Below are 12,319 nucleotides of genomic sequence, written 5' to 3'. Positions count from 1 at the left end.
ATGACATTTCTCTCTCTCTTATGACATTTGACACTGGCGATCGGAATCATGTCGTCATCCTGACCTTTCTCCTCCCTACCTCCCTCTCTCCCTATCCTCCTTGCGTTATCCCGGCATTTACCACGGCTCATGGGAGCCTAGGGTCCGCTTTGACAATTATCCCAAGATTTGGCGTAGGCATTAGTTTTTACGAAAACGACTGCCATCTGACCTTCCAACCCGAAGGGTAAACTAGACCTTATTGGAATTAGTCCGGTTTCATCACGATGTTTTCCATCACCGAAAAGCAACTGGCAAATATCAAATGACATTTCGCATATATATTCCGAAAAACTCATTGGTGCGAGCCGGGGTTCGAACCCTCGACCTCCGGAACGAAAGTCGCACGTACTTACCGCTAGGCTACCGGATTATAACGCGTATAATGAATTTATCAGATAAACGTTGCGAACTCTTTACAGCGTTCGTGGTCAACGGGTGACTATGGAACATTACTATGTGCAAAAAGCAAAAACTACCAACATACAAGTAAAATGTAATTTAGAATACGCGATATAATCCGTTTTCATAGTTTTTATTTCATAATAGTTATATCGTGCTAACCGAAAACAATATTAGCTTTTCAGCATTCAAATTTTTGACGACCGGTCTGGCTCAGTCGGTAGTGACCCTGCCTGCTAAGCCGCGGTCCTGGGTTCGAATCCCGGTAAGGGCATTTAATTTTCTGATGAGCACAGTTCCTGAGTCATGGATGTTTTCTATGTACGTATATAAGTATGTATTTATCTATTTAAGTATGTATATCGTCGCTCAGCACTCATAGTAGAAGCTTTTCTTAGTTTGGGGCTAAGTTGATCTGTGTAAGGTGTCCCCAATATTTAATTATTATTTACCTATATAAATCTTAACTTGAACTTCTTTTTCCAGAATGCTACCTCCAATACGATAATGCTGCCAAACTGATCGGCTCTGCTATCAAGGGCCACGCCAGAGTTCGTGATGAGCAGTCTTGTGGAATAGCGTGTACTGACGCGCCTTTTAGATGCCTCAGCTTTTCCTTCAAGTAAGTCATCATTCTCCTTGCGTTATCCCGATATTTACCACGTCTCATAGGAGCCTGGGGTCCGCTTTGACAACTAATCCCAAGATTTGGCGTAGGCGAAAGCAACTGCCGTCTGATCTTCCAATCCGAAGGGTAACTAGCCCTTATTGGAATTAGTCCGGTATCCTCACGATGTATCAAATGACATTTCGCACAAAAGTTTCGAAAAACTCATTGGTACCAGCCGGAGTTCGAACCCGCGACCTCCGGATCGTAAGTCGCACGCTCTTACCGCTAGGCCACCAGCGCGTCATACGATGATTAATTCGCTTCATTCGCTTATATTTTTTTTTATATATATACTACGTCGGTGGCAAACAAGCATACGGCCCGCCTGATGTAAAGTGGTCACCGTAAACTATAGACGCCTGCAACTCAAACAGTGTCACATGCGCGTTGCCACCCCATTATAAACTTGTACATTCCCTTTTGCTGTGTTAAGTACACAGCAAAAAGGATTAGGATCCATTATACTTATTGAAATTTAGTATCGTAAAAAACGTTCCATTTTTTCAGCAACAACGCTCCTTCGGGCATAGACAACTGCCTCCTCTCAGAGATCCGACTCTTCGATCTGCAGAAAGGCGTGGATTACGAACATTCCACCGACGACTGGCTGTTTGCCTTCGATCTCTTCAACGGGCAGTGCTGGAGGAAAGTGCACGGGAAGGATTTTGAGTAAGTCTTTTTATAAACTGTGATAATTATGATACACTCAAGAAAAAGTCAGTCAGCCAGTCAATGAAGTGTGATGGCCAAACCACGTAATCGAACCCGGGTTAGCCTCCTTGCCACTAGACCACCCGGTCATTAGGATACCCGTCCCTGAATTTGAAAGGTTATTTTTGAAAGGTTGGTCGCCTTTGACCAAGTCTAAGGGCGGGCAAAATCTACTGTTAATTTAATTTGATAAGCATGATGGCTGAAAGACAAGAAAAAATAAGCTGAAAAACCCTTAACAGATGTTTCAGGATCCAGCGTTTAGTAATTGCAGATTGGGTTTGGCGAAAACGGATCTCTAGAGAACCAACTAATAAGTTGTTTTACAATGCTTAGTTTTCACGGACAAGCCTCAAATTAAATGCTCTTTACAGTAATAAATTAATAGTTTAAAAAACTATAAAACACGCTTTTATAAATGCACGTAAAAGCAAAAAATAAATTATGGATCGTTCAAGTTGTCTCTATTTGTGAGCTGAAGTTTAAAAACTATGTGCTTTTAATTATAATATTTGATTGTAAAAGCGTGGGGCGCTGGAACAGGAAAGAATTTTTGTATAACTTGCTGATAAATCAAATTATGCTATGTTACGGGAAGGAGGTTACACAGATTGACGCGCTAACTGGAGTTGCAGCATTACTAGTAGGTTCTACATTAAACAGTCAAATCAATTAAAAGTCAGTGTTCAAAGTAGGTACCAGTTTGTCGAACTCAGACAAAATATGCGCTAGTAGCGAGGAGAGTCGACAGTCACCGACACTTAGAACGCCGCTTTTTCCCGGTAATCAAAGTACAAAAGGGGAAAGTGTCTACAGTGACAGGATGCAGAGTTCTTGTTCGTGGACGAGATATCTTTGGTTCTCTTTGGTAACCCTTAGGCGGCATGTGTAAACGTTATATGTTCTTATGCAACTTCATTCGCTAGGAAGTTCGGATTAGTATTTGTTTACAAGAAAGTCTTTCCTGTTCCAGCGCCCCACGCTTTTACAATCAAATATTATAATTAAAAGCACATAGTTTTTAAACTTCAGCTCACAAATAGAGACAACTTGAACGATCCATAATTTATTTTTTGCTTTTACGTGCATTTATAAAAGCGTGTTTTATAGTTTTTTAAACTATTAATTTATTTTATACTTTTTAGTCATTAATAATCAAATACTTTTAACATTTATACATAAATTTATTTCAAGTAGGCGGATTTTACATGTCATTTGTAGCTTAACGTGTACTTATTGCTAATTGCTACATAATAATAACTAGCGGCTACCTTCTTATTACGGTATTATCATAAAAATGTTTATACCTAGTAAGTTATCCGTAAAAGATAGACAATATAGACATGTGCCATCGCGGACTTTTTGAAGACATTAGAGAGACATACTTTCGCCATACATTGTTTTGAAGCTCTCAGCTAGTGGGATTTTGTTTGACTCGATTAGAAAATATTGTCACATTTCAACTAATTCAAACAAAATTTAAGTATTTCTTTTTTGCCGAGCCCCCTTTATTAGCTCTTAAGGGTCACAGGAAAACCATTACCCAACTTATTTTAAATACAACGTTCATCTTTCTTTTATGCCGGGGGCTTCGCCCCCCGAGCCCCCTTTGTTTGCTCTGAAAGGTCACAAGAAAACGCTAACCCAACTTATTTTAAATACTACGTTAATCTTTCTTTTATGCGGGGGCTTCGCCCCCGAGCCCCCTTTTCGTTACTCTTAAGGGTCACAAGAAAACCCTAACCAAACTTATTTTAAATACTACGTTGATCTTTCTTTTATGCAGGGGGCTTCGCCCCCCTTTGTGTGCTCTTAAAGGTCACAAGAAAACGCTAACCCAACTTATCTTAAATACTACGTCTTTTCTTTACTCTTAAGGATCACAAGAAAATCTTAACCCAACTTATTTTAAAAACAACGTTGATCTTTCTTTTATGCGGGGTGCTTCGCCCCCCGAGCCCCCCTTTGTTTGCTCTGAAAGGTCATAAGAAAACGCTAACCCAACTTATTTTAAATACTACGTTAATCTTTCTTTTATGCGGGGGATTTCGTTACTCTTAAGGGTCACAAGAAAACCCTAACCAAACTTATTTTAAATACTACGTTGATCTTTCCTTTATGCGGGGGGATTCGCCCCCCGAGCCCCCCTTTGTTTGCTCTTAAAGGTCACAAGAAAACGCTAACCCAACTTATTCTAAATACTACGTTGATTTTTCTTTCATGCGGGAGCTTCGCCCCCGAGCCCCCCTTTTCTTTACTCTTAAGGATCACAAGAAAACCTTAACCCAACTTATTTTAAATACAACGTTTATCTTTCTTTTATGCGGGGGGCTTCGCCCCCGAGCCCCCCTTTGTTTGCTCTTAAAGGTCACAAGAAAACGCTAACCCAACTTATTCTAAATACTACGTTGATCTTTCTTTCATGCGGGGGGCTTCGCCCCCCGAGACCCCCTTTTCTTTACTCTTAAGGATCACAAGAAAACCTTAACCCAACTTATTTTAAATACAACATTTATCTTTCTTTTATGCGGGGGCTTCGCCCCCCGAGCCCCCCTTGTTTGCTCTTAAAGGTCACAAGAAAACGCTAACCCAACTTATCTTAAATACTACGTTGATCTTTCTTTCATGCGGGGGGCTTCGCCCCCGAGCCCCCTTTGTTTGCTCTTAAAGGTCACAAGAAAACGCTAACCCAACTTATTCTACATACTACGTTGATCTTTCTTTCATGCGGGGGGCTTCGCCCCCGAGCCCCCCTTTTCTTTACTCTTAAGGATCACAAGAAAACCTTAACCCAACTTATTTTAAATTCAACGTTTATCTTTCTTTTATGCGGGGGGCTTCGCCCCCCGAGCCCCCCTTTGTTTGCCCTTAAAGGTCACAAGAAAACGCTTACCCAACTTATCTTAAATACTACGTTGATCTTTCTTTAATGCGGGGGGCTTCGCCCCCCGAGCCCCCCTTTGTTTGCTCTGAAGGGTCACAAGAAAACGCTAACCCAACTTATCTTAAATACTACGTTGATCTTTCTTTTATGCGGGGGCTTCGCCCCCCGAGCCCCCCTTTGTTTGCTCTGAAAGGTCATAAGAAAACGCTAACCCAACTTATTTTAAATACTACGTTAATCTTTCTTTTATGCGGGGGTTTTCGTTACTCTTAAGGGTCACAAGAAAACCCTAACCAAACTTATTTTAAATACTACGTTGATCTTTCTTTTATGCGGGGGGCTTCGCCCCCCGAGCCCCCCTTTGTTTGCTCTTAAAGGTCACAAGAAAACGCTAACCCAACTTATCTTAAATACTACGTTGATCTTTCTTTCATGCGGGGGCTTCGCCCCCGAGCCCCTTTGTTTGCTCTTAAAGGTCACAAGAAAACGCTAACCCAACTTATTCTAAATACTACGTTGATCTTTCTTTCATGCGGGGGCTTCGCCCCCGAGCCCCCTTTTCTTTACTCTTAAGGATCACAAGAAAACCTTAACCCAACTTATTTTAAATACAACGTTTATCTCTTTTATGCGGGGGCTTCGCCCCCCGAGCCCCCTTTGTTTACCCTTGAAGGTCACAAGAAAACGCTTACCCAACTTATCTTAAATACTACGTTGATCTTTCTTTCATGCGGGGGCTTCGCCCCCGAGCCCCCTTTGTTTGCTCTGAAAGGTCACAAGAAAACGCTAACCCAACTTATCTTAAATACTACGTTGATATTTCTTTCATGCGGGGGGCTTCGCCCCCCGAGCCCCCCTTTGTTTGCTCTGAAGGGTCACAAGAAAACGCTAACCCAACTTATCTTAAATACTACGTTGATCTTTCTTTTATGCGGGGGCTTCGCCCCCGAGCCCCCTTTGTTTGCTCTGAAAGGTCATAAGAAAACGCTAACCCAACTTATTTTAAATACTACGTTAATCTTTCTTTTATGCGGGGTTTTCGTTACTCTTAAGGGTCACAAGAAAACCCTAACCAAACTTATTTTAAATACTACGTTGATCTTTCTTTTATGCGGGGGCTTCGCCCCCGAGCCCCCTTTGTTTGCTCTTAAAGGTCACAAGAAAACGCTAACCCAACTTATCTTAAATACTACGTTGATCTTTCTTTTATGCGGGGGGCTTCGCCCCCCGAGCCCCCCTTTGTTTGCTCTTAAATGTCACAAGAAAACGCTAACCCAACTTATTCTAAATACTACGTTGATCTTTCTTTCTTGCGGGGGGGCTTCGCCCCCCGAGCCCTCCTTTTCTTTACTCTTAAGGATCACAAGAAAACCTTAACCCAACTTATTTTAAATACAACATTTATCTTTATTTTTTGCGGGGGCTTCGCCCCCCGAGCCCCCCTTGTTTGCTCTTAAAAGTCACAAGAAAACGCTAACCCAACTTATCTTAAATACTACGTTGATCTTTCTTTCATGCGGGGGGCTTCGCCCCCCGAGCCCCCCTTTGTTTGCTCTTAAAGGTCACAAGAAAACGCTAACCCAACTTATTCTAAATACTACGTTGATCTTTCTTTCATGCGGGGGGCTTCGCCCCCGAGCCCCCTTTTCTTTACTCTTAAGGATCACAAGAAAACCTTAACCCAACTTATTTTAAATACAACGTTTATCTTTCTTTTATGCGGGGGGCTTCGCCCCCCGAGCCCCCCTTTGTTTGCCCTTAAAGGTCACAAGAAAACGCTTACCCAACTTATCTTAAATACTACGTTGATCTTTCTTTCATGCGGGGGCTTCGCCCCCGAGCCCCCTTTGTTTGCTCTGAAAGGTCACAAGAAAACGCTAACCCAACTTATCTTAAATACTACGTTGATATTTCTTTCATGCGGGGGCTTCGCCCCCGAGCCCCCTTTGTTTGCTCTGAAGGGTCACAAGAAAACGCTAACTCAACTTATCTTAAATACTACGTTGATCTTTCTTTTATGCGGGGGCTTCGCCCCCCGAGCCCCCCTTTGTTTGCTCTGAAAGGTCATAAGAAAACGCTAACCCAACTTATTTTAAATACTACGTTAATCTTTCTTTTATGCGGGGGTTTTCGTTACTCTTAAGGGTCACAAGAAAACCCTAACCAAACTTATTTTAAATACTACGTTGATCTTTCTTTTATGCGGGGGCTTCGCCCCCCGAGCCCCCCTTTGTTTGCTCTTAAAGGTCACAAGAAAACGCTAACCCAACTTATCTTAAATACTACGTTGATCTTTCTTTCATGCGGGGGCTTCGCCCCCCGAGCCCCCCTTTGTTTGCTCTTAAAGTTCACAAGAAAACGCTAACCCAACTTATTCTAAATACAACGTTGACCTTTCTTTCATGCGGGGGGCTTCGCCCCCCGAGCCCCCCTTTTCTTTACTCTTAAGGATCACAATAAAACCTTAACCCAACTTATTTTAAATACAACGTTTATCTTTCTTTTATGCGGGGGGCTTCGCCCCCCGAGCCCCCCTTTGTTTGCTCTTAAAGGTCACAAGAAAACGCTAACCCAACTTAACTTAAATACTACGTTGATCTTTCTTTCATGCGGGGGGCTTCGCCCCCCGAGCCCCCTTTTGTTTGCTCTTAAAGGTCACAAGAAAACGCTAACTCAACTTATTTTAAATACTACGTTAATCTTTCTTTTATGCGGGGGGCTTTAAGCTTTATGTTCCATCATGTATTTCCAGTTCATATCTTCTGGCTCCATCATCAGACCTTGAAACCTTATCGTAGTCAAAGTTCATTACAAGACTTTTCTAAGAAGCCCAAAAACAGCTATGATACGATGTTCCATCATGTAGTTCCAGTTCATATCCTCCGGCTCCATCATCAGACCTTGAAACCTTATCGTAGTCAAAGTTCATTACAAGACTTTTCTAAGAAGCCTAAAAACAGCTATGATACGATGTTCCATCATGTAGTTCCAGCTTATATCTTCCGGCTCCATCATCAGACCTTGAAACCTAATTGTAGTCAAAGTTCATTACAAGACTTTCCTAAGAAGCCCAAAAACAGCTATGATACGATGTTCCATCATGTAGTTCCAGTTCATATCTTCCGGCTCCATCATCAGACCTTGAAACCTTATCGTAGTCAAAGTTCATTACAAGACTTTTCTAAGAAGCCCAAAAACAGCTATGATACGATGTTCCATCATGTAGTTCCAGTTCATATCTTTCGGCTTCATCATCAGACCTTGAAACCTAATTGTAGTCAAAGTTCATAACAAGACTTTTCTAAGAAACCCAAAAACGGCTGTGATACGATGTTCCATCATGTAGTTCCAGTTCATATCTTCCGACTCCATCATCAGATCAGCTCAACAGTACCATATTATTGTATTGTCATCGGAACTACATATAGCTGCCAATTTTCATTACGCTACGATCCTTGGAAGATGGTTAAATTAGCCTCCGCAGATTCCATTACATAGTTAGTTACATACACGACGACCTAATAAAAGCGTGTTAAAAAGCTCTAAACATTAGAGAACCTCTGGCTTATTTAATTAAGTACGTCGGGAACGATGTTGGTTATTTGACTAATTTAGGTAGTTTTTTAAGGTTTTTTTATAGTTAAGGTTTTTTTATGTATAGGTATATTTATAAACATTGTATTAAATAGTCAAGTGGGCAATTCCACGTAACTGTAATGTAAGTGACCACTTCATTGCATGTTTTTTTATTTATGATGCAAATTGAAGTCTTAATTTATCTCTAGATAAGCCTACTTTTAATCCTTAGATATATTGATATTTAAATTAGCACCATGCATAAAAAAAACATGCAAATAATTGGTCACTTACATTACTCTGTTACATGGAATTACCCAAGTACTTATTCAATAATTACATTCATTTCAGTAACCATGTTGGAGAACTACCACGGCCTTTGTTACCACCTGTCCACGCATATCCAGGCTCAGATAGACCTGACGCCATCCCCAGTGGGCCCAGCTATTTGCCTGCTCCTGAAGGTAACATAATATTGATGCGTCCCATGACACGGGCAAGGGTAGCATCTGCTCGATGTACCCCTTACTTTTCATTAAAGTGTCAAAAGGGGCTTTACGTGTTGGCTTTGGTTCCGCGCACGTTTCCCAAAGGTTCGGAATACTCTATGGCAGCCATTCTCAAAGTGTGCTCCGCGGACCCCTAGGGCTCCGCAAAGCCTCTCTGGGGGCTCCGTGTGAATTTTGGGTACCTGATATGCAACTTCAACTCTCTTCCATAAAACCAAATATTCACCAATTGATAAAAAATAAAAAACAGTTTCATGTAATACCTCACATTAGAATCTAGTGATTAGATTTTACTATCATGATTGCTTATTAAAATAAAGATTTGCAATAAAAAAAAATTAAGGGTTCCGTCAGATGTTTTACTTTCTAAAAGGGTTCCATGGGAAAATAAGTTTGAGAACCGCTGCTCTATGGTTTCCGTGACGGGAAAGACATACTATTACTTTGTAACTTATTGAGTAACACATTTTTTGCAGACTAAGTATCCCTCCCTTTATAAAGGAGGAGTTATGGACTCGGTTTACGTTTTGCCATCTTTCGTATTTCCATTACTGAGTCATTTTCGGCAGATTTTAATTTTGATAAATATAAAATAGATATTATAGGACATTCTTCCACAGATTGACTGAGTCCCACGGTAAGCTCAAGAAGGCTTGTGTTGTGGGTACTCAGACAGCGATATACAATACATAATATACAAAATACTTATATACATAGAAAACATCCATGACTCAGGAACAAAGATCTGTGCTCATCACTCAAATAAATACCCTTACCGGGATTCGAACCCAGGACCGCGGTTCAGCAGGCAGGGTCACTACCGACTGAGCCAAACCGGTCGTCAATAATGGTTTGATAAATATTATTTTTTGTTTCTAACCGGGGATCTGGTAGACCACGTTAGCCATGGCCACGACTGGCCAGATACTCGTATTGCTCTAAACAGGGTTGAGTGAAAGAATAGGGGGAAGCTCTTGCCTAGCAGTGGGAGACATTGGGGTCTAAATAATAATACCTAAATAATATTTTTTTGACATAAAGTACACAAAATTCCCTTACGCCATTAAATTGCCTTACGGCATTAAGTTCGCTTTTTGTACGCTGTTCTATTTTGTGCAATAAAGATTAAATAAACAAATAAAAATTGTTCAGTACCTGCTTACCTCAGACTATCGACCATTACGTAGTCAAATATTTTCGTTTCTTACAGTTCCTCCGTACATCTCTGGTCCACCGTCCGGCCCACCATCAGGCCCACCATCAGGCCCACCAATAGACCCACCAACCGGCCCAACCGGCCCAACTGGCCCAATAGGTCCATACCGCCCTGACAAACCTTACATAGACAGCTTCAAACCCAGCTACCCAGACCCTAGACCTTTTGAGCCTTACCTTCCTAATCCCAGTGGGTCTGGGTATCCTGGGTCAGGGTATGAGAAGCCAGGGTACTTGCCTATAGAGAGACCAGGGTATAGGCCTGAGGGTAGACCGCTGAGGCCTATAGAAAGACCATATCCTGGTGAGAAAGAGGATGGACCCAGTAAGTACTGTTTGAACTTTTTTTGTATATAAAAAGTTTTTTTTATCTTTTTTAGGGTTCCGTAGTCAACTAGGAACCCTTATAGTTTCGCCATGTCTGTCTGTCCGTCCGTCCGTCCGTCCGTCCGCGGATAATCTCAGTAACCGTAAGCACTAGAAAGCTGAAATTTGGTAACAATATGTATATCAATCACGCCAACAAAGTGCAAAAATAAAAAATGGGAAAAAATCTTTTATTAGGGTACCTCCCCTACATGCAAAGTGGGGGCTGATATTTTTTTTCATTCCAACCCCAACGTGTGATATATTGATGGATAGGTATTTAAAAATGAATAAGGGTTTACTAAAATCATTTTTTGATAATATTAATAGTTTCGGAAATAATCGCTCTTAAAGGAAAAAAAAGTGCGTCCCCCCCCTCTAACTTTTGAACCATATGTTTAAAAAATATGAAAAAAATCACCAAAATAGAACTTTGTAAAGACTTTCTAGGAAAATTGTTTTGAACTTGATAGGTTCAGTAGTTTTTGAGAAAAATATGAAAAACTACGGAACCCTACACTGAGCGTGGCCCGACACGCTCTTGGCCAGTTTTTATTTATCTGCAATTGTAATAAAATTTAAAATTTTATACAAAAATTGGAAATTTGACAATTTTTTTTTATTACTAATTGTTTTGCGTTTTTTCAGGTTAGTTTTACTCGTATCTTACTGTAGATTAGATTTCATCAAGAACAACAGTAGCTAGCGATCATTTCATAGTAAAAGACATTGTAGTAGCACGCTTTGATAGAATATTTAGAAACGCAGCTAGAATGTACGGTCATTTATTAGATGCAGTTCATTTAGTTAATGTAGATTAGATTGTATATTACATAGAAAACAATGCACTGTAGGGTAGGGTCGTGCACTCGAAAACTCATAATTTAGTATTAAAAATATTATTTACGTCCTCCTACCTGGGTAGATTTATTCCAATATTATATGTAATTTTAGTCATGATTTACTAGATTAAAATGAACACTTTTCAAATAGGTACATATATTTTTAATAAAACCTTCAGTTTATTGCAGACTAGTAAAGTAATTTTTTTTTTTTAATTTTTTTTTAATTGTGTAAAGTTTTTATTTTCTTGTCGCTAATATTTCAAATAGGTATTGTTAATAAAGGATCAGCACGGGAAGCATGGTCGCGCGATAAATGATAAAACATCTGGCCGTCCCTATCGCACTTACCTACTAATAGTGCGATAGGGACGGCCTGATATTTTATCGTCTATCGCGCGTCCATGCTTCCCGTGCTGGACCAGTAGCCGAATGGCATTTTTCGCGAAACGAAACGCAATCGAAACGCCGCAGAAATGTAGGAGCTCTGACGCGGCAATACGCAAAAGCGATAGAGATAGATAGCTACGAAAGAGATATAATCGTGAGCGTTTCGTGAGCGTTTACATGCATTCGGCTGCGCACACTAGTGTACTTAGTAAATAGGTATAGATAGAAAATTTCAATTACTAATATATTTATTAGCTGTATAATAAGAACTGATCAATAATATGTAATTTTAAATCCCTAATTATTTATCATAAAGGTCTAACTCATAACATTCCTACAGTTGCAGTATCCTGGAGTAAATACACCGTGTCAGGATTCCCGTGTCGCGCCGGGACCACGTGCGCCCAGAACGTGGTGGCTGGGCACTGGGCCTGCGAGCCAGAAGGAGGGGAAGTTGGTAAGAAACATACATTAACATAACCACAAAATTATAAACTGAAATAGACACCATACACAAAAAAAGCAATCAAGCCCACTGGTGGCGAAGCCGGGAATCGAACCCGGGTCTCCAGCGATCGCGGCTGACGTGTTCGTCCGCTACACCACCCCGACCGCCGAGGTACCCGTCGAAATTTCTCTAGTGTATATTATTTCTGAAGGCTAGGCGCCTTTGACCAACTCTACGGGCGACCAATTTGTGCAAAATATTTAATAA

The 12,319-nt window shown here is 40.8% G+C and overlaps 1 protein-coding gene across 2 annotated transcripts in view; it reads left to right on the top strand.

The window, feature by feature from the left end:
• Positions 1 to 12,319, top strand: part of LOC125238657 — an 87,753-nt gene that overhangs the window by 60,609 nt on the left and 14,825 nt on the right. For both annotated transcript variants that reach the window (XM_048146048.1, XM_048146049.1), the window contains exons 11-15: positions 928 to 1,063; positions 1,619 to 1,780; positions 8,634 to 8,746; positions 10,002 to 10,331; positions 11,945 to 12,061. In XM_048146048.1, coding sequence (XP_048002005.1) covers positions 928 to 1,063; positions 1,619 to 1,780; positions 8,634 to 8,746; positions 10,002 to 10,331; positions 11,945 to 12,061 — 858 coding nt within the window. The remainder of the gene's footprint in view (positions 1 to 927; positions 1,064 to 1,618; positions 1,781 to 8,633; positions 8,747 to 10,001; positions 10,332 to 11,944; positions 12,062 to 12,319) is intronic.

Source organism: Leguminivora glycinivorella, chromosome 24 (assembly GCF_023078275.1).
Source record: "Leguminivora glycinivorella isolate SPB_JAAS2020 chromosome 24, LegGlyc_1.1, whole genome shotgun sequence".
NCBI lineage: Eukaryota > Metazoa > Arthropoda > Insecta > Lepidoptera > Tortricidae > Leguminivora > Leguminivora glycinivorella.
This window is presented reverse-complemented; position numbering and strand designations above follow the sequence as displayed.